The following is a 26,614-nucleotide window of genomic DNA, read 5'->3' on the forward strand; positions in this document are numbered from 1 at the left end:
GGAAAGGAAAGGAAAGGAAAGGAAAGGAAAAAGAAAAAGAAAATCCAAGGAGGAGGGGGGGGAAAAAAGAAACAGCAAACAATCAGCAATCACCCAAGTATGGTAACATACAGCTTTCCTTTCTTCCAACTATGCAGGAGGCTGAGGCTGAGGGATCTCTAAACCCTAAGAGTTTAAGGTCAGGCTGGGCAACATAGCCTGATCTCATTTAAAATAAAATCAGGAGAAATATATAAAGCAACAGACATTCAACAGAAGGGAAACATAAGTTTGCCCTAGATCACTACCTAGAGAATATTTCTAGGAAACAACACATGAAGAGGATATACAAAGAGACCAAAAGTCTCTCTGAATTGAGGAGACAGAATATGGAGAGGCTAAAGCTGGCTACAAAGTTTCATGACAGAGTACCAGAAGGAAGAGAACTACAGAAAGAGCTCTGGGAGTCTGCAAAGCACAGTTGGGTAGCTCCCAAAGGCTGGCTGAGCACTAGTTACTAAATGAGTAAAAAAGCTGCCAGAGAAATGAAGCAGAAATGAACACACTCCTCCACCTCACAAGGCCAAACACTACTTTCCCACCAGCTCGATTTCAAAAACTTAAAATACATAAAAATAAGGCCAAATACTTAAAAAAATATATTACCTCAGAAAAGGGAAATAAGTTCCAAAATCTGTTCTGGTCACACAAAACAAAAATTAAAAGTAATCCACAGAAGGAGCCAATGGTTTAGTAAGTATATCCTAGAATCTTAAGGCTGCTTAAAGAAATATAAAAATAATCTGTAAACAATCAAAACCATCTTCTCATACAGTGAACAAATACGCAGACAAGCTCATCAGAATACACAGCAAACTTCATATTTTTATGCCTATCAATCAAGATATTGCTCAAGGTTGTCGTATGTTCTAAAACTACAGAATTAAGGAGTGTTACTAGTCCACACCATGTGCCAAGACTAGACCCACATTAGGCTGTGTGTGCTATCCAAGAGTTGCCTGAAGGTAGGGACAATCCCTTGTTACTGTTTAATATCTAATACTATTCCAATGACCTGCAGATTCTGAGATCCAAAATCAAATTATGTCATTTAAATCTGAATACTCTGTAAGTAAAAATTACTTAACCTTTTGACTTCTTAATTGTTGGTTTTTTTTTTTTTCCTGATAGAAAGTTTGGCATATACATTTTGATCTTTTTACAAGCTTTTACTCCATCTGGCTTCCAAGATACCTTCTTGGTTCTTTCTGAGCAGTGACTATTCTGCTAGTTTTTCTCATCTCCCTACCTAATAAAAGACAGCTTGCCAACTCAGTCCTCTGACATTTTATTTTCCATTTTCGATCAACAGAAACTCACAATTTCACAAATCACTAATATGTTCTCAAGTTCTAATTATATTACCTGTAACCAAGATTTTGCCCCTCTCTCATTGACGATATAGTTATCCTGCAATCTTCTATTCTGTTACTTAACTCCAATTTTCTGGCTACTGAATCCAAATTCTTTAGCAATTCCTAACTTACCTTTTTCTAAAACCCCATATTGACTCCATTAACAAATTCTATCAATTCTCCATTTCCAGTAACACACTCGGGCTCATTGGGCAAAGTCTTTACTGTGTGAGCATGAGAACCTGAGTTCAGATTCTGAGCAACCAATACAAAGGCCAGGTGTGGCTACATGCACTTGTAATCCCAATGCTGTAAAGATGGAGGCAGGAAGATACCTCCAACTGCAGGACGTGAAGGGGCTGGTCCTGCAGAACCAAAGCTGCAGGATCTCCATGACAGGACAACAACAGGATATCCCCTGGTCAGTTTAGCTCAATCTGTGAGCCTGACATTAAGCTTATGTCTTTTCTCAAGACAGGGTTTCTCTGTGTAACCCTGGCTGTCCTGGAACTCACTATGTAGACCAGGCTGGTCTTGAACTCAGAAATCGACCTGCTTCTGCCTCCCAATTGCTGGGATTAAATAAAGGTGTGCACCACCACTGCCCAGCTAAGTTTATATCTTAAGGCATAGAGAACAGCTGAAGAAAACACCCAACACCAACCTCTGGCCTTCACATGCAAGTACAGATTCATGGTTCATATTTGCACACACGTGTCCTTAAAAACACATAGGTATACTACACAGATACAAACAACAACAATAATGATTAGTTCCCAAGTAAGTGGCCTGCCCACCCTACTCGTCATATGTATGCAGTAGAAGGATGGAAGAGAAAGAGAAGCAGGACAGTTTGTATACTATGAAGAGAGGCAGAACTGAAGATATGACATCAATCAGGAAAAGCCTGATGGGAGTAGCCTGCACTGCTAACTGAGGCCATGGTAATGTCCAGGCCCAAGATGTCTGTCTCCAAGGGCTATGCCTGGGTCCATGGCCTAGTGGCATGAGTGGCCTATGTAGATGTTACCACCAAAGGCCATGAGGACATCTGTGGTCTGGGATATTACCTGGGGCCTTGTTCTGTCTGAGGGCTGAGCTGAGGTAGCCCCCCCTGGTAGCTCTCCTTAGCAGTGTGGGAGATCTGGCCTAGATGACGTGAACCTAGAGAGCACCCCCTCTCACTCAGCACATGGGCAAGCTAGCCCTAGTGGCTTAGAGACCAGATGTAGGACCTTGAGCTGGCCCACCCCAACATCTACCCCACCTATGAACTGCTGAAGCATGTGAAGGGGCTAGTCCTGCAGAACCAAATACGCAGAATCTCCATGACACAGGGTAACAACAGGGTATCCAAGAGGAGTCCCAGTGAGGATCCAGTATTGATGGTGTAGAAGAAGCCAAAGGTTTCATGCCAGATCAATAAGTCATCACAACAAACATTTACAAATAAAGCTGTTTGGGCAAAAGGGTAAACTATATGTCCCACTGTGACAACACTGCAGCTTCCAGGATGAGATGTATTTGTTGTTGTTATTGTTGTTTGTTTTCTTTTGGGGGCAAGTTGAAAGGCCTGCTTTTAGACTTGTGTATATGTACTTAAATATTTATTTATTTATATGAATCTTTTGCCTTTATGTCTGCTTGATTCCCTGGAACGGAGGTCACAAATAGTTGTAAACCACTCTGCGGGTGCTAAGAGTCAAAGCCAGATCCTCCAAAAGAACAAGTGCTCTTAACTGCGGAGCGACCTCTCTAGACCCTCAGATATTTCTGCTACATAAAATATGTACGTGTTATGAGGTTGTCACAGTCACAAGCTTAGGATGCCTTCAAAATTGTCTTAGTACTAATAATGCTACCCTACTTTCTTCCAAAAATTTGAATATAACAGAGATCTTGTGAAACAATTTTACAGCCTCTTATCTAATTTTTCCCATTACTAAGGAGCAAGGTACAGACTTTTATCTATGAAACTAGAAGCAATTGCCAATAATCAAATCAATTTATTGCAGGCTTCCTTACCTCCACTGTAGTGTGCGGCTGGAACAAGGACTGCAGGGACTGCTGTGGGCTTGAGGGTTCAAGAAAAAGACAAGAGGAGAAGTAGACAGCACACAATCAGCACTAAATGGGACTTTAGCCAGGGAGAGGGCTGGAGCCGATGAGGGCGAGAACATATGCTGATTTAGGTCGGCTCCTCGGCAAAGAGTAGAGATTCTGACAAGGTATCATAGTAAAAAAACAGGGTCAGTGTTAATTTCTCCACCAAAAAGAAGCATATTCAAAGTGAATCAGTTTAAGTAAGAGGCTTAAGAAAAGTAAGTGGTCAAAAATCAATCTCAAATATTCTGCATTAGTACTAATGTGGGCAAACAGCATAGAGAAAATATATATTTCAGCTTTGTCTATTTAAAGTATTTAGAAATGGGCCAGACAAACCATTGTATTCTCTACTAAAATTTATTCATCAGCAAGGAACAGGAAGTATTTCATATTTAATGACAAAAACTTCCTAAAGAAATAAATGTCAATAAAAGGTAAACTGTCCTCAAAGGTTTGCAAACTGTAGCATCTACAATGACTTTAGTTTCTCAGCTCCCTTTTTCCCTAAAAGTAATCTAGCTATTTTGTATCTCAGGTGCTTTGAAAGGCGATTAGGATAATAAGGCTGAGACAGGTGATACTGATTTCTAATTTGCTGTCAGTGTCATAAATAGAAAAGATAATGAAAATAACTTAAAAGATTTATAAAACTTAATTTGCTATACAATTAGCAAGGCTTTATATACACACACTATTAACTAAGAATAGTATTTTAACTCTAAAGTTTAAAAACTATTATATAAGCACCTAATCTATTTCAAAATGTCACTTTCCTGTACTATTATTATTATTTAGATACAATGACAGTATATCTAAATATATTATATTATACAATATATATGTATATACATATGTACACACATATAGGAAATCTTGACCTTCCTTATCATTAACTTTCAATTTATTCAATTTATATCTTGGGTGGATAAACTAAACAGTCTGGAGATACAGTAAGATAACAAAGTGGAAGACAAACAGTGACTCAAAAAGGTAAATGTCTAGAATCTAGTTATTTGTGAGGCTGGTACAGAAAAATCATGAGTTTAAAAGCCAGTTTGGCCTACATAGCAAAGCTCTATCTCAAAAGAGAAAAGTAAATTATAAGTATACCTAAATTTTCACAAATGCAACATATTTTTCCTTGCATATATAAGTTAGGATTCATTAGAATCTAAAATAAGCTACTCCGTTTTTGTTATCCTGTAAAATAATGCTTAATTTTTTAAAATGATTCTTCTTGAGACAGCATCTCACTAAATTGCTCAAGCCATCTAACTTACTATGTTCCTACTTCAAGCCTCCCACAAAGCTAGGATTATGAACACCCATTACCATGCTTGGAAGTCTTAAATCTTATCACAAAATATGAAATTTAGTCATTTTAATGACTATGTTATCAAGACTTTAAAAACCTGTAAAAACACTAATCTCATTTTCATGTTGCTTGTAATTACCACTCTGCACATTAATCATACAATGAGCTGTGGTCTAAAAGGGACTGTGTGATTAAAAAAGAGAGAGAAAGGAAGGTGACAGGGTACTCATGCCTAATTTAATCCCAACACATGAACTCTAAATTTGAGGCCAGCCTGGACTACAGAGTGAGTTCCAAGATAGCCAAAGTTACAAAGAAAAAAAACTGTCTGAGAAAAGAATTAGTAAACTACTTATTAGCTCCTCCATCAGGGTTATTTTTCAAATTCGTCTCTAAAACAAACACAAGACTCACAATATAGTATACCAATGTTCAGAGATCATAATGGTTGACCACTTATACTTTTGTAGCTTACAAACTCTATTTAAAAATTCATGCTCAATTAAGTCAGATTTACTTTAATGCTACGTTGGTTGATTATGCTTCCTTTTGTGATCTTTTTACTTTAGTCTCAATCTTTTTGTTCTTTTTTTTTTAAGTTTCCCAATATGCCAATTATCATTCAAATGAATAATATTTTGTAAGGACTAGTATAATAATTCAGTCAATGAGCATGCTAAAGGCCTCAACCTACAGAAAGCCTCCCTGAGCATGAATACCCAGGAGGACAGTGTGCTCCCCGGATCAGAAATGTAAGGCTCAAGGCCCACTGAGTAGACACGGACGCTAGGATTTACTCAACACTTCTTTACTAAGCAAATCTGTGTAGATCTTGGGAAACCACCCGCAAAATCGAACCCTCTTCCTCATTTACCAGCTTTGAAATCTTCACCTAATAGTTTCTGTTTTAGCCAAAAACAGAATTTAAGGTAAAGGACCCCACTTGGATCTGCAAGGGGAGGCCTGAGGTTGGGAGCTGACAGGCAAAGGACAGAAATGTAACCCTCCACAACCTGAGTCAAAGGAGGAATGCTTTTTATTTTTCTTTTCCTCATATTCTGGAGGCTTTTTCATTTGTATCTCTGACAATAACTTTAAAAACTTGCTTTCAAGGCAACGGGGAAACTATGTTTATTGTTAACCAAGCTTCTACAAGCACCAAAGAACCCCTAAAATTACTTCTCAGTTTCCAGTATTGGAAACACCACAGGTCCCTACCACTCTTTGACCTTGAATCAATAAAGCAAGCTTTGTCCCCCTCGTCCTAACAGGCATTTCCAAAGCAGAGTCTTCCTTCATCCATGCAAAGACTGCTGGTATCAGTTCTTTTCTGGCCCCTGCCAGTTTCCAGCCAGAGACCCCGGCCTCCTTACTGAATCCGTAGGCTCGGTGCTCCCAGTCTCTCTCTCCTCCGTTTCATCATTCTCTTGACTAATCAAGATCTGTCCTCTCACAATGGATCTCAGCAAACACTTCTCTCACATAAGGGACATTTCAGCCAGTAAAAATTTAGAAAGGTTCCCAAAACTCATGGCTAACATTAAGATATTTTTCTCAAAAAAATAAAATAAAATAAAAAAGTGACCAGCAAAGCATTCAGAATCCCCTCACAAAAGCTAAGAGTCCAAGAGAGCAAAAGGTTCCAGATCCCAACTGAATCAGCTGTCCTCTGATCTGCCTGACATCATTCACACTCAGCCTGCAGCAAATCAGAGACCCAGAGAGCACCTTGTCCCCTCTACACCCTCCCCCACAAATCAGCTGTACCCTCTCACCCTCAGACTTGGCAGCAGCAAAGGCTCTGGCAAAATTATACATACCAAATTGAAAACTCACACTGTGTCAGAAATACTATTAACCCATGAGCCATGAGCAAGGATATAAACAGCTGTTCCAGCAGGCAGGGGATTGGATGAAAGCCTCTTACAGATCCCAAATTGGTAAATTAATGAGCTAAGAATAAGTATGTATTTCTGCAACATTATTCATTCTCAAACTCAGGCCTGGTAGAACATAACAGGACATTAGTTTTACTTAAGACTTCAAACATAGTCGTTATTCAAATTCTAAAACTGACTAATTTAAATATCTATATTTCTTAAAATTTTGACATCAATTTTATTCAATTTCTATTAACCTCTTTATCACTCCAATAACTTGTGGTGAGAAAACCTAAGAAAATAAGTCTAGAATATCAAGGCATATTAATATCTAGACCTGGTAGGTGGAGGCAAAAAGATCAGATTCAAGGTCAATTTTGCCTACCTAGCAGATTGAGACCACCCTGAGATACATGAAACCACTCAACATAATATAAATAATTACAAGCCCAGAAACTAATGTAATTTGATCCAATAGCTATTACAGAAAACATTTACATGTAAGACATGCAAGACTTTGGACTGGTGAGATGGCTCAGCGGGCAAGAGCACCAACTGCTCTTCCTAAGTTCAAATCCCAGCAACCACATGGTGGCTCACAACCATCCATAATAAGATCAGATGCCCTCTTCTGGTATATCTGAAGACAGTTACAGTGTACTTACATATAACAATAAATAAATAAATCTTTAAAAAAGAAAGACATGCAAGACTTTAATGTAAGCTAATTAAGTATGATTTAGTTTCCCATCTGTAAAACAAAGATAATTAAGGTATCCAATATAGATGAATAATATGCAAAACAGAAAAGTATGCAGCACAGAAAGCACTATAGAAGTGTTGGCTACTATTGTCTGTCTTCCTATTTTAAAAAAGGAGATGCATCTAAATAACAGGCAATCGTCTAAGAAACACAGCCTGCCATGTAGACAGCTAAGCAGCCAAAGCAGCTGCACAGGGGCTAAGAGTGCGAAGTCTCACCCCTTACTGCCCAGTGCTAGCTAACTGTTACAGGGGCTAAGAGTGCGAAGTCTCACCCCTTACTGCCCAGTACTAGCTAACTGTTACAGGCTCTTCCTTCATGTACATGGAAAAGAATGTCCAACCATTTTCCAGGTGAACTTCAAAAGATTAATGTATACTCCAATCATGTCAAATCAAGTGAGGACAGGATCAACATTTTGTAAAGGGAGGAAAATATAGTATGTCAGAGTATTACACATAATAAGGTTAAACATGGTTTTATGGAATTAGTTACAATTATTATTGAAATACATAAAAATATGTGTAAACATGTATGATGAGATACATTGTAAAATAAAATCTACTTCTTACTAAAAATCTAAAACATTTGAAAGTCATTGTTCTGTTTTAATCACCTAAGCAAATCCACCCTTGCTTGGTAGCTATAAATACTTACTTTCCCACAATATATTAGCTCAATTCCTTGGCCTTCACAGTTTCAAATCTTTTCTCTCCAAGTCTTAAAGTAACTGAATGCTCTCAGAAACTTCAGCAAGTGCTGGGTCCTACTTAGGAAGTCCTAGTTCATCAGGATCAGTCACAAAAGCCACAGCCTCAGGCTATCCCATTCTAGAGTCTGCTTAAAATTGTGAGTTTTCTTCCCAATATCTTTCAGTCCTTTAATATCTAAACCAAAGTTTGTAAAGTACAGTAATGACAAAAAAATCAAACTTTATTAAGCACTTAGTAGGTTAAGATCTAAGTACTTCTCACACAACACCTATAGTCCTAGTATTCCTATACAATATATGCTATTAAGACTCCCATATTTCAAACAACAATAACCATATAAAACCAAACAAAATAAGAGAGGAAGTTCACCACATTGGTAAACTGAAAATCAATCTCTGCTAAAGTTTTATGCTTAACTACACTTCATATGAATTTTATTAGCCCAAAGTTATCACTCTCTTCAGCCAAAATACTGAACCAAAGTAATTGGTTTCTAGAATCAATGTTAGAAATTTCTGAGCTATACTTTTCAGTGAAAGTGTCTAACAACAATGGCAAACTGATTTTTCTCTAGACTGCTTTGCAATACTAACCACAGGAAAATTGAGACAACATGGGGATTTATTCAATAATATTGAAGATGGAAAACATTTGATTTTTAGAAAATATTGTCATATTTTATACCCTTTATCTAACATAAAAAAGAATACTACTTTTACCTCCAGAGTTTAATACATCTCCAGACAGAGTACATTCTTTGTTTACTGGCACTGGATTCTATGCAATATCTCTGTGCCTAACATTTTACTGAATTAATAACGGGGCTAGGACATAGTAGTATGGCAAATGAAGCATTCAACTTTTCCTATTCATTCACAGAAACTCAGAGTAAGGGGTGGGGAAAGCCTGTGGAATACATCACTCATATTAGAGATCAGCTAAACATTACAGGCAAAAACTAAGATCCTTAAAGAAATAAAGCTGCCTAGTTACAAGAGCTGGTCATCTATACTGGCAAAATGGAATGCTAAAATTCCACCCAAGAACTACTGTTCAGAACCCAGGAAGACGACTACATCTTTCTTCTCTCCTTAAAGGCTACAGAAGGAAAACTGTCAGAATGCCACTAATGTACTATAAAAGTAGAAACTTCAAGCCTGGTCTACAGAGTGAGTTCCAGGACAGCCAGGGCTACACAGAGAAACCCTGTCTCAAATATCAAAAACAAAACAAAACAATAAAACAAAGGGGTAGAAACTTCAGTATGAGAAAGATCTTTGTCTAAGATTAATGAAAATTTGAGTAGAAAAACTGACTGAAGCTGGCCAGGTGTGTCAGTACACACACGCAAGCCAAAAAGCTCATAAAGTGAAGGCAAAATGAACAGAAGTTTAAGCCATCCTCTATTACAGAGTTCAAAGCCAGACTCAAACAAACAGATATGAATAAGAAAGAAAGAACCAGAGTGGGGCGGTGGTGGTGCACGCCTTTAATCCCAGCACCTGGGAGGCAGAGGCAGGTGGATTTCTGAGTTTGAGGCCAGCCTGGTCTACAGAGTGAGTTCCAGGACAGCCAGGGCTACACAGAGAAACCCTGTCTCGAAAAACAAAAAACAAAAAAAACAAAAAAACAAAAACAAAAAAAAAAAAGGAAGAAAAAGAAAGAAAGAACCAAAATCAATGCCTATGCAGAAAAAAAAAATGACCACAAACTTGGCCACTTAAAACAGCACCTATTTATGAGCTTAGTATCAGAAATTCCAACATACTCTAGCTAGGTTTTTTTTACACGTAGTATTCCAAAAACCCGTAATCAGCATGCTATCTTGGCTATTTTTTCCCTCAAGCAATCTTGATTCAGAATAAATCCAGCTCTAAATTCAGATCACTGAATGAATTCATTTCCTTGTGGTTTAAAAAAGACAATGCTAGCTAGTTGCTGGCCATCAACTATATATTACCCTTACACAGCCTAGAAGCAGTCTAGAAGTTTCTTTTTACCTGGTGTATTTATCAGTTACTATTTCTCATTGTTATAGCCAAATACCAGACAAAAGCGAATTAAGGAAGGAAAGGCTCCTAGCTTGAGTACAATCCAGCAAGGCAGAGAAGTCAGGAAAGCAGAAGTGAGAAGGAGGCATCGTGCTCCATCCACAGTCAGAGAAGAAAGAATGCTAATGCTCCGCCTACTTCCTCTTTTTTTTTTAAAAAAAGTCAGCACATGGAATGGTACCATCCACATTTACAGTGGGTGTTCCTAGATTAATCAGTTCCAGAAACTACCTCACAAGAAGGCCCAGAAACTTGTTTCTTAGGAAATTCTACATTCTGTCAGTTTTACAGTCTATGTTAACTGTCATACCTGGAATTTTCCAAAATGGATACTTACTTTATTAAACCAGTACAGGCAGCCTATGATGAAGTCTATTGCTATACAAAACTATATATATTGTAATATAGTTATAAGAATGGCATCCAATATCCTGAAAGTACTTAAGCATATTTTACTAGGAAATAACAGCACAGTATCCTCAATATTGACCTCAGATGTTTAAAATACTCATTTAGTAATGACATTGCTTCGAAATTTGTCATCAAATATCTTATGGACCAACACAGTTTTATAAAAATACTGATGTCTAATATTTATAGCAGACTCTCCAAATACTTTATTTTAAATAATTTTTTATTTCATGCGTATGGGTATTTTGTCTGCATGTGTGTCTGAACACCTCATGCATATAGTCCTCATGGAGACCAAACAGAAGCATCAGATATCTTAGAACTGGAATTTCAAATGGTTGTTATTCACCATGAAGGGCAGAGGTTCTAAACTGTGGGTTTCGACCTCTTTGAGATCACATCTTGGATATCCTACCTACCAGATATTTACATTACAATTCACAACAGTAGCAAAATTACAGTTATAAAGTAGCAACAAAAATAATTTTATGGTGGGGGGGGTCACTGCAACGTGACAAACTGTATTTTGGTTGTGAGCCTAGCCTTTAACGGCTGAGCCATCTCTCCAGCCCGACAAACTGTATTAAAGGATCATATCATTAGGAAGGTTGAGAACCACTGACTGATGTTGGGAATAGGAATCAAACCCAGGTCCTCTGAAAGAATGGCCAGTGCTTTGAACCACTGAGACATCTCTCCAGACTCCACCCTGATTCTTTTTACATGATTTTTTCCTATGTGCTTTTAGTACGTATATTGTATCAGATGACTAAAATGTCACGTTAAGTTTGTTTCTTCTGTAATCATTATATTCATCATGTTTTATAAATCAAATACATCATTCACCACCTTCTGAAAGAACTATTCTGTAAATACTTCACTCAAAAGCAGAGTTGGCATCATGTTTCTTTGTGTAGTCCTGTCTATCCTGGAACTTTCTCTACAGGTCAGGAAGACCTTGAACTCAAGGGTGCACCTGCCTCTTTCATGCTGAGATTTAATGCATATGCCACATTACCCAGCTGTTCTGTCTTTATAATAAGGTATTAAACAACTTAATTCACCTGTTAACTGTAACCTTTTAATGGCTTTTAATCAGAACTTTCACTTTTGAATATTATCAGTAAAATAACCATAATTATTTCACATCTCTGTTATCTATAAAACCTCTTTCACAGTGATGCTTGTTTGAAAGCTATGCAATTAATTAGTAGCCAAAGTCTGTGTTTTAAGCAAAGAAAGCTTGTCTCAGAGCTACAAGGCAAAGAAGTCAGCAAGTATTTAAAACTATTAGCAGGTCAAAGAATAGACTCTTGGGCACAGGCTTCCGGTGGTATCACTAGGACAATTGGACAGCTTCCAGATCATTCCAGTGGACTGAGTCAGAATTTCCAAAACTCCTTTTGGTAGAGAAGGCTACTAACATCTGAACTACTAAAATGAAAATTAATATGCAGGACTGAATAGTAAGAAAGAATGACTACAGTTACTTGTTAGAAATAGTCTTCTAATGTTTAATTTCTAATATGTGAAAGAAGCCCATTATCTTCTTTTAGGCTATTTATAACCCATAAATTGGTAGACTCAACTCTTGTGTAATGAAACACTGATAAATCACTTCTCATTCTCTTTGGCCCGCCTCCAACCAGGATTAAGAAAGGCTTAACTAAGTCTCCTCACATTTCAAAGCAACATAGTTATCTGAATAGGTATAATAAAACTAACTCTCTCTCTCTCTCTCTCTCTCTCTCTCTCTCTCTTTCTCTCTCTCTCTCTCTCTCTCTCTGTCTCTCTGTGTGTCTCTCTCTGTCTCTGTCTCTCTCTCTCTCTGAACACTAGAATATAACTGTATAAAAACACTTATGCAACCAAGGACTTGCCTCAGATGTAACATTTGAGAATCATATTCATTCATTCAGGTTTAGCAAGACACTTTTAAGGAACTACAGACAATTTTGTATGGCCAGTTCAAATAAAATCCTCCCAACAAAACTGACCTAGTACTTGGCATATAGGGTCGAATTTTACAGAAACTAAGAAAGCTCTTTACCTGACATGGCCAGAGCTTATGAGATATCTGGGACCCTGAAAGAAAACAAATAAACCAATCTGATGGAGAATTTCTTAGATGTTGTTTCCTGGCCTTAAACTACAAAGCACAGAAGCTTTCAGAGTTGTATGATATGTTTCTAAAGTAAATATTTTATTTATTTTTATTTATGTGACTGTCTATCTGTGCACCATGTACATTCACATGGTCCTGGAGGTTAGAAAAGTGTCATATCCTCTGAAAGTTTAGTTACAGGTGATGGCGAGCCACCTGATGTGGGTACTGGAAACGTGTGTCTTCTGCCAGAACAGCTCTTAATTACTAAGCACTTCAGTTAAACAATCTTAGATTTATTATGAGTTAAAACACATTTTAAAAGGACTATAATAAATTAACATTCTTGCTAACCTACAAGAATATACCAAGAATCATGCTAGTCTCGTGTGTGTGTGTGTGTGTGTGTGTGTGTGTGTGTGTGTGTGTGTGTGTGTGTAAGAATCAAGATTTTAGATTTTTAAAAAGATAGGAAAAACCGGGTGGTGGTGGCGCACGTCACTTGGGAGGCAGAGGCAGGCAGATTTCTGAATTCGAGGCCAGTCTGGTCTACAGAATGAGTTCCAGGACAACCAGGGATACACAGAGACACCCTGTTTCGAAAAAACCAAAAAGAAAAAAGATAGCATAAGAAGGGAGGGAGGAGAGGAATGAATAAATTAGATTACTAGATATTTCCAAGGAAGGCTATATATTGTTGAGAAAATATTCCTTGTTTATTTGACTCCAGCCTTTTATTGCATTTAAGCTATTTTTATAACTTATAAGCTACTCATAATTGATGGCAATATAAAGTATTTTGTTTATATACATCCAAATGAATTCTGTAGTTATCCAACTACTTCCCTTTACCAAAAAGCCAGTTTTGAAAACACTTGTACAAGAATTTTAATCCATATAAATTGTACTTTCTTTGTTCTTTGAAGTTCTTTGAAGAATTACAACTGTCTGTCTCCCTTAATAAAAGGTTAAAATAATTAACATGTCTGGTTAAATCAGTACTTCTGTGTATATTTTATTTACATGTTACTATGTTACAAGATTTTGACAAAGCTGGATTTTTCTATGGGAAAGGGGAAGAAGCTGGATCTTTAAAGAACTGAGACTATTTCTCATGATACATACAATATTGTACTTAAGAGTCCATTAGACTAACTTAAAACTTTTTTATTTTTAAAGACTCATATCTTTAGCTAGAAAGATAGCTCAGTGGTTAATAATACTGGCTAAGATGGAGTCCCAGCACTGATAGGAAAAGTACACACAAGTCTCTGGCTCTAACTAAGAAGCCAAGGCCAACTGATAACCTCTCACAAAGAAAAAAATTTGTTTTCTCCAGTTTCACTGGTATATAGAGCTAAGGGCAGGCCTCATCCTCAGCAGTTGATGGCCAACACAAATTCAATGGTATTTCTGAAAGATTTTTTTCTTTCAATGTTTGTCACATTTGTTGAGATTTTTTTTATTACTATTTTATTTATTTGCATTTCAAATGTCCCCCTTCCTGGTCTCCCCTCCACAAACTCCCCTCACACCCCTCCTTTGACTCTAAGAGGATACCTCCCCACTCATCCACCCACCCAGCCTCTCCCCTCCAGCTTGATGGGGTCAACAACCCTCCACAGTACCAAGCACTGAGGCCAGATAAGGCAATCCTTTCCTACAAATGTAGCAATAGCCATGGACCCACCCATGTATATTCTTTGGTTGGTGATTTAGTCCCTGGGAGCTGTGAGGGGTCTAGTTAGTTGTTATTGTTCTTCCTATGGGGTTGCAATCCCATTCAGCTCCATCAGTTCTTCCCTATCTCTTCCACTGGGGTCCCCAGGCTCAGTCCAATGATTGGCTAGGAGTGTCTGCATCTGTCTTAGTCAGGAGCTGGCAGAGATTCTCAAAGAACAGCCCTACTGTGCTCCTATCTGAAAGCAGTTCTTAGCACCAGCAATAATGTCTGGGTTTGGTGTCTGCAGATAGGATGGATCCCAAGGTGGGGAGTGATCTCTTGATGGCTTTTCCTTCAGTCTCTGCTCCATTTTTTTTTTTTTGTCCCTGCTTTTCCGTGTATGTCCTTTGGGGTCTGGGTTACCTTACTCAGGATAATACTTTCTTGTCCCATCCATTTGCTAACAAAATTTGTAAAGTTATTTTTAATAGCTGAGTAGTATTCCTCTGTGTAAATAAATGTACTATATTTTCTGTATCCATTCTTCTGTTGAGGGACATCTGGGTTCTTCCCAGCTTCTGGCTATCATGAATAAGACTGCTATGAACACAGTGGAGCAGGTCTTTTGCCATCACATGCTTAGGCAGTAAAGGAAAGCAATGAAAACATAAAGATGGTAAAAAATGTACTGGAATGACGGGGCCATGTCCCAGCCCACCAAGCAAAGGAACTTTACTGTTTTTACTGTGTGGCTCTGGTTTTAGAGGCAAGATATAAAAGAAAGGGGTTATGAAATCACCCTCTATGACTAAAAGACACTGAGGCCTGGTGTGTAGCAGTGATGTCACTGCATGGAGACAAAGAGAGGCCACTGTGTGAAGTTGTAAAAGTGAAGCCTGGATTGCCTTGGAAACCCCAAGGTGGAAGAGAAGCCATACTTCTGGGATATCTGTCAAGAAGAGCTGCTAACAGTGTATGGAACAAACATGTCTTAGTTAGGGTTTTTATTGCTGTGAAGAAATACCATGGCTACACTTACAAAAGAAAACACTTAATTAGGGCTGGCTTACAGAGGTTTATTAGTCAATTATTATCATGGTAGAAAAGCATGGTGGAGTGCAGGTAGACATGCTGTTGGAGTAGACGTGGTGTTGGAAAAGGAGGCATGAGTTCTACATCTGGATCCACATGCTGGAGGAGGAGACAGTGAGCCACTGGGTCTGGCCTGAGCTTCTGAAAACTCAAAGCCCATCCCTAGGGACACATTTCCTCCAATAGGCCAAAACTTCCTAACAGTGCCACTTTTTGGTGACCATCCATTCAAATCTATTAACTTATGGGGGACATTCCTATTTAAACCACCACATCCCACTCCCCAGCCATATTATAATGCAGAAATGCAGTCTATAACAGTCTCAACACTGTTAAAAAGTCAAAAGCTCTAAGTCTCTTCGGAGACACATACAATCTCTTAATTGTAACCCCTCTGTAAAATCAACAAAAAAAGCAGATCCAGTCCCAAATAAATGTTTTCCTTTTTAAGAGCTGCACGGTCTTGGTCTTCAAAGGAATTAAAAACTCTAACTAAGACAATTATGGTTTCTGATTATGGTGGCATGTGTACGTGTGTGACTGCTTCTTGTGTTTTTTCCTTTGGGACTTTTTATTTGTTTCTCTACACTTGTTATAAACCTTTAAATACTAATTCAACTTAATCAGAGTATGTAACTTGGGGTTCTTACTTTTCTGGTTTTTTTACTGAAAATGTTAAGCAGCACTTTTGCCTCTGACAATACACTACCTAAAAAGTGTTGTCCAGTTCTGCATAAAAAAAGGTTCCATAAAACTGTCTGAGGAAATGTCCAGGTACAGAGATCAGGTAGCCATTCACTTCAATTAAAGGCAATAAAAGAGCAGAAATTACAGTTCCTATTTAAAGCTACAGAGAACTTGTTAATTGCCAAAGCCTAGATTATGTCTGCTATGGCCTAAATATGGTTTATCCCCTACAATAGCAATTATGAAATGTGATTTCTAAGGTGTGGTATTCTGCACATGGAAACACGGCAAGTGGAAAGTGCAGATTTCAAGGGTTCGCTGGCAAACAGTCTTGTCTAATTGGTGAAATCCTAGTTCTTCAGAGAATCCCAAAAATCTGTGACACCCAGAGTCTGGCAGCTGGCCTCCAAATGCACATGCAACTTGCACATACAACTGCTCATAAAAACCGGCACACATACAAAAATATGAACCCATACATGTACACATGTTAACAAACACATGAGATTATTTATAGTGAAGAAATGAAGAACTTCTGGCTTAGTCAACCTTGTAAATCCTTCAAAAGAATGTATCCAATTCAAAGTTCTAACCTGATAATTCCAGTTTGTTTCCAGCATAGAGTATAATAGCAGTGAACATTTGCTGAATAATCAGTTGTTTAAATCTCAGTTATTGTATTTAAAAAAAAAAAAGGCCAGCCATAGTAGTACACACCTTTAATCCCGGTACTTGGGAGAAAGAGGCAGGTAGATCTCTGAATTCAAAGCCAGACTTGTCTACAAGGCAAGTTTCAGGAAAGCATTGTTACACAGAGACACTCTGGCTCAAACAAAACAAAACAGAGAAGAGGGAAGTAGTATATCTGATCATTATCAATGTAACATTTTAAGGCGTTAGAGTAGGCTTAACTTTCTAAACTAATGTTAAATTTTTTTTTTTTTTTTGGTTTTTCAAGACAAGCTTTCACTGTATAGCCCTGGCTGTCCTTACTCAGAAAACCACCTGCCTCTAAAATATTTTTGTTTTAAAGATATATTTTGTCCCCATAAGCAAAATTAATCTCAAAATCACAATCCTCTTGCTTTAGCTTCCTAAATGTTAGAACAGAGGCATTATCATGCTCAGCTAGAACTAACTTTGGTTGATTCTATGATTACTTCAGAACCAAAATATTCTTCTAGTGCCAAATTAAAAACATATCTCTCCATTTCTTCCTTTCCTAAAATTTGATTCACTGAAAGCATATATTTGTAGAAGCTATCTGCATTGGGTTTTAATTTCATTTCATCTCTTTTTTTTAAAAGATTTATTTATTTATTATATAGAAGTACACTGTAGCTGTCTTCAGGGTGTCAGATCTCATTACAGATGGTTGTGAGCCACCATGTGGTTGCTGGGATTTGATCTCAGGACCTTCAGAAGAGCAGTCAGTGCTCTTAACCACTGAGCCATCTCTCCAGCCCCATCAACTCTTTTTTTAATTTTTTCTTTTTGTGTATGTATATGCATACATGCTTTATCATGACCATGGAGGTCATAAGACAGCTTTTAGTGAGTTTAATTCTTCCACTATGTAGGTCCTAGGGATCATGTTCAGTTCACCAAGCTTGGAGATAACTGCCTTTACCCACTGAGTCATCTTGTAAATTCAGTTTCATTTAATCATAAATGGAAAATCCCAGAGAGTTTCCAAATAGAACAAAAAAGGGGGGTGGGTTGGGGTGGAAGACATAGTAGAAAATGGCCAATTACAAATGCATGCTAAATACAATGCTGAAAAAACCATCAAATCCATTACACCCACTCACTTAGGACAGCACTCCAATTGAGCCCTTGCCTTGACCAGCTTTGAGATGATTCTAAACACTTACTACACTAGAAATGAAACCTACTGTAAAACTGAATTGAAAGAATCAGAGGGACTAGAGATATGGTCTGTACTTAAGAGCACTGGCTGCTCTTCCAGAGGACCTAGTTTCAGTTTTCAGGAGGGATCTGACACCTTCTTATGCCCTCCATGGGTTCTTCATAAATATGGTACATATACAAACATGCAGGGAAAATACAAACATAAAATAGTCTTTTAAAAATATAATGCGTCTTTGAACAAACCAAAATTACTGAAGCAACATTATTAAGTGATCCTTCTAACAGTTTTAATAGAAAGGAAAAGCAGGTGTCATGATCTTTATTTCAAAGATAGGGAACTAAGGCTGAATTTAAAATGAAATGATTTGTCTAAGTTATAAAATCTATTCTGTGATACAGTCAAGACTGAATCCCAGTTGTGACTCACAGCCAGAGTTCCTTTATACGAAACTCTAATGAGCTTTGTGAAAAAAGTTAAAAAAAATTCAGAGAACAATATAATCACTGGAGTCTTAATGTAAAGTAAAATATTCAAGTAATAGTGACATAATTGCCTGTCTCATACATTAAAAATACATATGAACTATTTCAGGAACAGGGAGACAAGTGACTGGCAAGTAGGCAATCAGGGACAGGCAAGCATTCTCACGTCACACACAGGTAGCAAAAAGAAGCCCTTGAAACAGACCAAAAGGTGGACTAAGAAGAGAAGGCTTTTAGGTAGAAACAAAAGGAGGAGCAGAAGAAATTTGAGGAGCTAAAAGCCAAAGCCACCAGCAAATAGAATTAAGAAATCTTGCAAAAAAAAGTTGTTCCTAGTGATAGTGACCCTCTTCCATTCCTATTTAAACACCTGGATCCTCTGTCATAACACCTTTTACCACCTACAGGTAGAATGAAGTGTTGTCATGGAATGTGTTGAACATTTTAATAAACATTTGCTTAAAAAAAATCAAATAGTGGCTATTGTCTATAGTTCTCATTCAGCAACTCCTACCTCAGTTGTGAATTCAAAGCAAATCCAATATAGAATCCTGTCAGACCCTACCGATTCATCTTCTGTATTCTGACTTCTGCATCACCTTGAATTAAAGCAATTTGTTTGAAAGGCTGTGTGTGGCGGGGGAGAAAGTATATGATATACTTTATGTTTATAGACATTTAAGGGCTAGCAAATGGCTCAACAGGTAAAGGTATGTGCAATCAACCCTGACAACCTGAGTGCAAGTCTCAAAACCTACATGATGGGAAGGATGGACTCCTGGTAATTGTCCTCTGATCAGTACACGTCATGGCATAAGCATATCCATCCATGGATACACTAAATAAACCTCTTTAGTATACTTAATAACAAACAATAACACTGTATCTACTTCATATACACAACAACTCAAGTTTTCATTAAGAAGTTTCAAAGTCGGGGCTGGTGAGATGGCTCACCGACTGCTCTTCCGAAGGTCCTGAGTTCAGTTCCCAGCAACTACATGGTGGCTCACAATCACCCGTAATGAGATCTGACACCCCCTTCTAGTACATCTGAAAACAGCTACAGTATACTATGCCAGGGCGGAGTGAGAGGGGCCGCCGTCCTGAGTTCAATTCCCAGCGGCCACACACATGATGGCTCATGGCCATCTTTTACAGCTACAGTGTACTCATACACACAAAATAAATAAATCCTTTTTAAAAAAAAAAGTATCAAAGTCATTGTTTTATCACAGTTCTGTTTCTTTAATAGTTCTCAAAATTGTTCATGTGTACATGTGTGTGTTCTCACAGGTGTGTATATATGGGCATGCACGTTTGTATAGCTGTGAAGACATACATCACAACACATATGTAGACAAAGGGGACAACCTCCAGTGTTGAACAGAGCTTCTTCATTGTTCTACCACTGCACATGCTCAGCTAACCGGCCCTGTTCTTCTAGGGATTCTCTTGCCTTCATCTCCCATCTCCCCATAAGAAAAATGGGTTACATATACATGGTACCAAGCTCAGCTTTAGGTAGGTTTAAGGGGATTTGATTCAGGTCCTCAGGCTTGTGTAGCAGGCACACTGTCCAGAGATATCCTCAGTCTAGTGTTTTCCAAGTTTTGACCCTTAGTAAACTCTAGTAGATTTTGAAATGAGTGTAAATTTGGTAAAGGTGTGTCAAATAACAACTGATGGGCGGTAGCCTTGAAATTTTAATTCAGTAAATTCACATTCTACCTTTCCTTCCCCTGCACTGACAGAGATGGAACCTTGTGCATGAGCCTTGTCCAAGCTAAGCATACGTTGTGCTACCACTGAGTTACTTCTCCAATACCACGTTATGCTTTTAAACATACATTCCAGAGAGTCAAATCAGTAATGAATTCCCCAAGATTTCTTAGGGCAAAAGTAGCCAAGAAGACATTTCTTAAGATTTCTTAATTTCTTAAAATTAAAGTCCAAGGACAAAAATTACTTTCTAATCTTTACTAACCCTCAATCCAGAGTAAACTAAGGAGGATGAGGACCTGCTTCAGTCTACTCTCTAAATGTGGCTGGTCCTGCTCCAACTTGTCAGAAGAATCATTCTCTTCAACACAGCCATGTTGTGAAATATAGACACAAAGAATTTCAGACTTAATACCCCAACATTCTTAGCTTAATAAGTCTACTAAAAGTAAATCCCCTCACCCCGTCAAAAAATAATTGTCACAAGTGACAGCACTTCTACAAAACTGTTAGAAGAAGTACTGTTAAGAGTCAGAGAAGGGGAGCCGGGCAGTGGTGGCGCATACCTTTAATCCCAGCACTTGGGAGGCAGAGGTAGGTGGATTTCTGAGTTTGAAGTCAGCCTGGTCTACAGAGTGAGTTCCAGGACAGCCAGGGCTACAAAGAGAAACCCTGTCTTGAAAAACCAAAAAAAAAAGTCAAAGAAGGGGACTTGGGGACTTTGGGCAATGAGGTTAGAAACATAAGAAGAAAACAGGTTTTTTTAAAAAATAAATATGAATGTTATAACAATGCATATGTCTGTGTACCACATGTGTGCCTGTTGCCCATGGAGGTCAGAGGAGGGCATCAGATCCTTTGAAACAGTAAACCACCATGTGGGTGCTGAGAATTGAACACAGGTCCTCGGCTTCAAACCACTGAACTTATAAATCTATCTTTCTGGCACCGAGAAGACTCTTGAGTAAGATTTCTATAATGAGTATTAACAGTAAGTTCTTAGGACAGTTCCAAATCAGGAGATCATCAGATAAAAACATAATGGTAAGGACCATCTACTTACAAGCTGCCTCTCCTTGGAAGGCTCAATTCCTTCTGAAAAACAAAAACATAAATAAGTTAAACAAATAAAGGCCCATTTGAATCCTGTGAGGCTATCTAAATGGCCTAAGAAATCTATAGCATCATCGTAATAATAGCACACTTAAATGTTACTATGTCACAGTTTCTTCTTTTACCTCTAAAATTTTATGAAAGCCAGACATAGTGGTACAAGTATTTAACCCCAATACTAAGACATGCAAACTTTTGAGTCTCAAGCCAGCATGACCTATAGTTATTTCCAGAACAGCCAGGGATGCACAAGATTCTGACCATTCACTTGTCCATACATTCTATTTCATAAACATTCCTTCATTACACCAATATCCAGCAACGTTTTACATTCAGAAGAGAATTTATTGTCTTGTAAAATACATGTAACAATAAAATGACAACATAAAACACAGAAATAAGAACTTAACGACTTAAGTTCTTAAGTTCTTTATGGAGCTGGAGAGATGGCTCAGTGGTTAAGAGCACTGACTGCTCTTCAGAGGTTCTAAATTCAGTTCCCAGCAACCACATGGTGGCTCACAACCATCTGTAATGGGATCTGACACCCCCTTCTGGTGCACATGAAGACAGCTACAATGTACTCATATATATAAAATAAACAAATAATTCTTTAAAAAAAAGGTTCTCTATTTCAAATGAATTGCTAAGAAATAAAATATGTTGCTTTGAAAGTACTCATTCAACTTTTAAAACCTACCATTAGTTAAAATACCCCAATTTTCTTCATTTTAATTACTCATTTCATATGCGTTACATTATTTTAAAATATTAGAATTCTTTTTTTAAAGATTTATTTATTTTATGTATACATGTACACTGTAGCTGTACAGATAGTTCTGAGCCACCATGTGGTTGCTGGGATTTGAACTCAGGACCTCAGGAAAAGTAGTCAAGTGCTCTTACCCACTGAGCCTTCTCCCCAGCCCCCAAATTCTTAATTTTATATCTACCAATCACTATTTTTCTTTGATTTTTGTAATTTTCATATTAATTGCTTTCAAAAAAAGCTTTTGCAAAAAGAAAACTATAAAGAACAAATAAATGTTAATGAAACAACAGCCAGGATGACCTAATTTTCCCAATTAAAAGGATAATCACAATGGTTTTTTTTTTCCATTACATGTAACCACCTTTTCAGGGTAAAACTTTATGCCAGGCCTTTTTTTTTGTTTTTTTTTGTTGTTGTTGTTGTTGTTGTTGTTTGTTTTGTTTTTGAGACCATCTATTCATCTGTTTTTTTGTTTTTGTTTGTTTGTTTGTTTTGTTTTGTTTTCCAGACAGGGTTTCTCTGTAAAGCCCTGGCTGTCCTGGAACTCACTCTGTAGAGACCAGACTGGCCTTGAACTCAGAAATCCACGTGCCTCTACCTCCCAAGTAAACATTCTAGATGAATGGAACTATGAAACACCTGCTCTCCCTCTAGGCCCTTAAAGTGCCTTGGACTCATTATCTTCATATCTCAGCTTCCCAATGTATGGATCTTTTTATGTAGGGCTTTGTTTTACATATAGCACAGTGTATTTAAAATTTATGTACACTGTTGCATAAAATAGTAACAAATTATACTGCTTTCTCGGAGATTTGAGTTGTTTCAGTTTGGGGCTGTTTAACAAGCGTTTTGATAAATTATGTTTTGTCTTAGGAAAATACATAAGAATATGGAATTAGTTGGTTACATATGAAAAGTTTTTATATGAAACTAGAAGTATTTTTTAAAGTGACTGTACCATACAATATTCTCATTTAACAATGCATGAGCTTTAACTGCTCCAAATCCTACTGTACTTATAATAACAATATAAGAATGTTAAAAGTTGTCGGGGCAATAGTGGCACATGCCTTTAATCCCAGCACTTGGGAGGCAGAGGCAGGTAAATTTCGAGTTCAAGGCCAGCCTGGTCTACAGAGTGAGTTCCAGGACAGCTAGGGCTACACAGAGAAACCCTGTCTCGAAAAATCGGAAAAAAAAATGTTAAAAGTTGACTATTTTATATTCACCCAATATATTATATAGTCCTGTATATTTAGCTACTCTATTAGATATATAATGGTACCTGGCTGTGGCTTTAATTTGCATTTTCCTGATGATTAGTGGCCCAAAGCATCTTCTTTTCATGTGCTAATTAATTAATTGAGACATGAGGAATACAAGTTTGAAGCTGGTCTAGACTACAGAGAAGGTTCCAGGCCAACCTTAAGAAAACAAGGTTGGGAAAAGAAAAGAGACAGAAGAAAGAATAAAAACAACAAAGGGGAGGGAGAATCTGTTGAGACCATATCCAGGGGTTAGGCATGGTCCCCCAGCCCCCGGTTGAGGGATGGGGCCACCCACCCATCTCCAAAATTTTAACACAGAATTGCTCCTGTCTAAAGGAAATGCAGGGACAAAGAGTGGAACAGAGACTGAAGGAAAGGCCATCCAGAGACTGCCCCACCTGGGAATCCATCCCACATGCAGACACCAAACCCAGACACTATTGCTGATGCTAAGAAGTGCTTGCTGACAGGAGCATGATACAGCTGTCACCTGAGAGGCTCTGCCAGATCCTGACGAATACAGATGTGGATGCTCACAACCAACCATCAGACTGAGCACAGGGACCCCAATGAGGAGTTAGGGGAAGGACTGAAGGAGCTGAAAAGGGCCTTAATGGGAGGGGTGGTCCTTGGTCCTGTGATGGCTTGATGCCTCAGGGTAATAGAAGTGCGCTAGGACAGGAGTGGGTGGGTTGAGTAGCACTCTCATAGAAGTAGGGAAAGGGAGGTATGGGATAGAGTTTACAGAGGGGAAACCAGGAAAGGGGATAACATTTGAAATGTAAACAAATAAAATATCCAATTAAAAAAGCAAGACATTCTTAGGTGATGAGAAGAACTTAAGGTAAATAGACATTTAAGACACAAAAATATGTAATATAAAGCTAATTTTCTAGTTTCAACTATGTCACAATTTGTTGATTTGGGGGCTTTTTTATGGCAGATAAACAAATTCAACTTTCTGTGTATTAAACATATAGGAATTATTTACATTAAAAAAACACTACCAACAACTCTATCAGATGAAGTGAAGTAATTTCATTATCATAACTACTTTTAAGTTCTTTAGAATTTTAATGTATAAACACTCTTGTCTTCTATCAAGACTGAGAATTTTGCTTCTTTCCACTTTCCATAATTGCTATAAAATGAATACAAGTATAGACATCTGGCCTTGTTGGGGAAAATCTAATCTCTGGGGGAAAGCATTCAACTATGTTGCTATTAAATATTAAAGGATGGCTAGAAGGTTTTTAAAAATATCATTTATCAAATTAATAAAGCTCTCCTCTATTATTAATTTGCTTAGAAATGTTTATTATTTCAGAGGTGGAATTTTTCTGTATAGACCAGACTATACTACAGAACTTCCAACTCTGCTGCCCCAGTCTCCCAATAACTGAGATTATAGGTTTGCACCATGTCTGGCTTGTATCTTGATTTTCACAATGCATGATAGTATCTAGCTTTCTTTTTATAACATCTCTGTCATATGTTTGTATTATAATTATGCTAGTGATCAGAGGATGAAAGTCAAGTTTTACCATAAGGCCTAAATCTGAAATTTTTTGCATGCAAAAACAGTCAATTCCTATAATAGGTGAGGGCTCCTCTAGAAAAGATGGTCACACACATTCTCCAGGCATCATTTTACCAGTAAGAAATGTGGATATACAGTATATGACTGTTTCATGCCCTTCTTTTTCCAGTAACAAATTCCAGCCTGAGAATGAGCCCAACACACAATAATAAACCAAGCTACTATTTTTCCAGCTTGTGTCTTCTTTCACATAAATCATTAAATAAACCAGTATACTTCAATTTTAGTGTTCATCAGCATTATGTTGTACCAAAGTTACAGTTTAGTTCTTTTTTTTTGTTTTTGTTTTTTCGAGACAGGTTTTCTCTGTATAGCCCTGGCTGACATGGAATTCACTCTGTAGACCAGGCTGGCCTCGAACTCAGAAATCCACCTGTCTCTGCTTCCCAAGTGCTGGGATCCCACAGCCCAGCAGAAGTTTAGTTCTTTTACTTTCAAAGCAGCTGATTTGGTAAAGGCTGCCTTCACTCAAATTTGACCTTGGTTTTTTGGTGTTTTTTCTTTTTTTTTTTGGTTTGTTGTTTAATCTACAAAGATAATTTAAAAATAATCTTTATTATTTTTAATTATGTGTATCTGTGTTTAGGTGTGTGTCAATGACTTCCGATGTCCAAGAAGGCCAAAGCCCCTGAAGTTAGAGTTAAATGCAGTTCTGAACCATCTCAAAAGGGTGTTAAAAACTGAATTTGGGTCCTCTCCAAGAGCCATACATACTGTTAATTGCTGAGTCCCCTCTCTAGACTCTATACTTAGTTTGAGGGGTTTTGTTCGGTTGGCTGATTTAATTTTGTTGATACAAGGTATCAGGACAGCTCTGGCTGTCTGGCACTAACTATATAGAGAGGATGGTCTCCAACTCACAGAGATGTGCCTGCCTCGACTTCCAAAGAGTGGGGTTAAAAGTGTGCACTGCTATGCTCGGCTTCTGTTGGCTTTCTAAAACAGTCTTCTTTAAAATTACTGTAATTTTATGTCAGATGTTGGGACCATTTAGTTTAATTGTTTTGTTTGTTTGTTTTGAGACAGAATCTCAACTATATAGCCCTGGCTGACCTCAAACTCAGAGAAATAGCTAAAGTAAGAATCAAAGGTGTACAAGACACAACACCATTCCATTCTCATCAACTCCACAGTAGCACTTTTACAATATTGCTCTCTTAACCATTCCACACAGTACTTCTTTCCTCTTATGTATCTTGAAATATTTCATAGTTTTCTTATAATAGATGTTTCTTTGTAAAGGTTATTTTCATATTTAGGGAATTCTGTTGTTAATAATGGCGATTTTTTTCTATATATTTTCTAATTGGCTAATGCTAGCACGCTAGAATATTATTTTTTTATCCTATGCCTGTTAATTTCCTCGGCTCTTTTGTTTGTTGAGGCTGAGGCCATTCACAAGCTTTGGATCTTCCTGCCTCCACTGCTAGTGCTGCAGACTCATGTCACCGTGCCTGTTTTGAACACCCCATCTTCTTTCTGAGAAAAGAACCCATGCATCCCAGACAGATCTCAAACATATTATAGAGCTTAAACACCTTTGACATCTGATATAACCTCTTGATTACAGGTACAAGAAATCATACCCAGTTTATTCCTACTAGG

At 37.7% G+C, this 26,614-nt stretch overlaps 1 protein-coding gene across 12 annotated transcripts in view; it reads right to left on the bottom strand.

Moving 5' to 3' along the window:
• Mast2 (microtubule associated serine/threonine kinase 2) overlaps window positions 1-26,614 on the bottom strand; it is a 144,908-nt gene that overhangs the window by 57,509 nt on the left and 60,785 nt on the right. For 5 of the 12 annotated variants that reach the window (XM_031378275.1, XM_031378272.1, XM_031378274.1 and 2 more), the window contains one exon: window positions 21,320-21,351. In XM_031378275.1, the coding sequence (XP_031234135.1) occupies window positions 21,320-21,351 (32 nt within the window). Of the gene's footprint in view, window positions 1-3,419; window positions 3,615-6,188; window positions 6,552-21,319; window positions 21,352-21,494; window positions 21,537-26,614 lie in introns of those variants that run through there. The other 7 variants (XM_031378271.1, XM_031378270.1, XM_031378269.1 and 4 more) reach the window with 4 other exon arrangements.

Source organism: Mastomys coucha, unplaced genomic scaffold (assembly GCF_008632895.1).
Source record: "Mastomys coucha isolate ucsf_1 unplaced genomic scaffold, UCSF_Mcou_1 pScaffold18, whole genome shotgun sequence".
Classification (NCBI taxonomy): domain Eukaryota; kingdom Metazoa; phylum Chordata; class Mammalia; order Rodentia; family Muridae; genus Mastomys; species Mastomys coucha.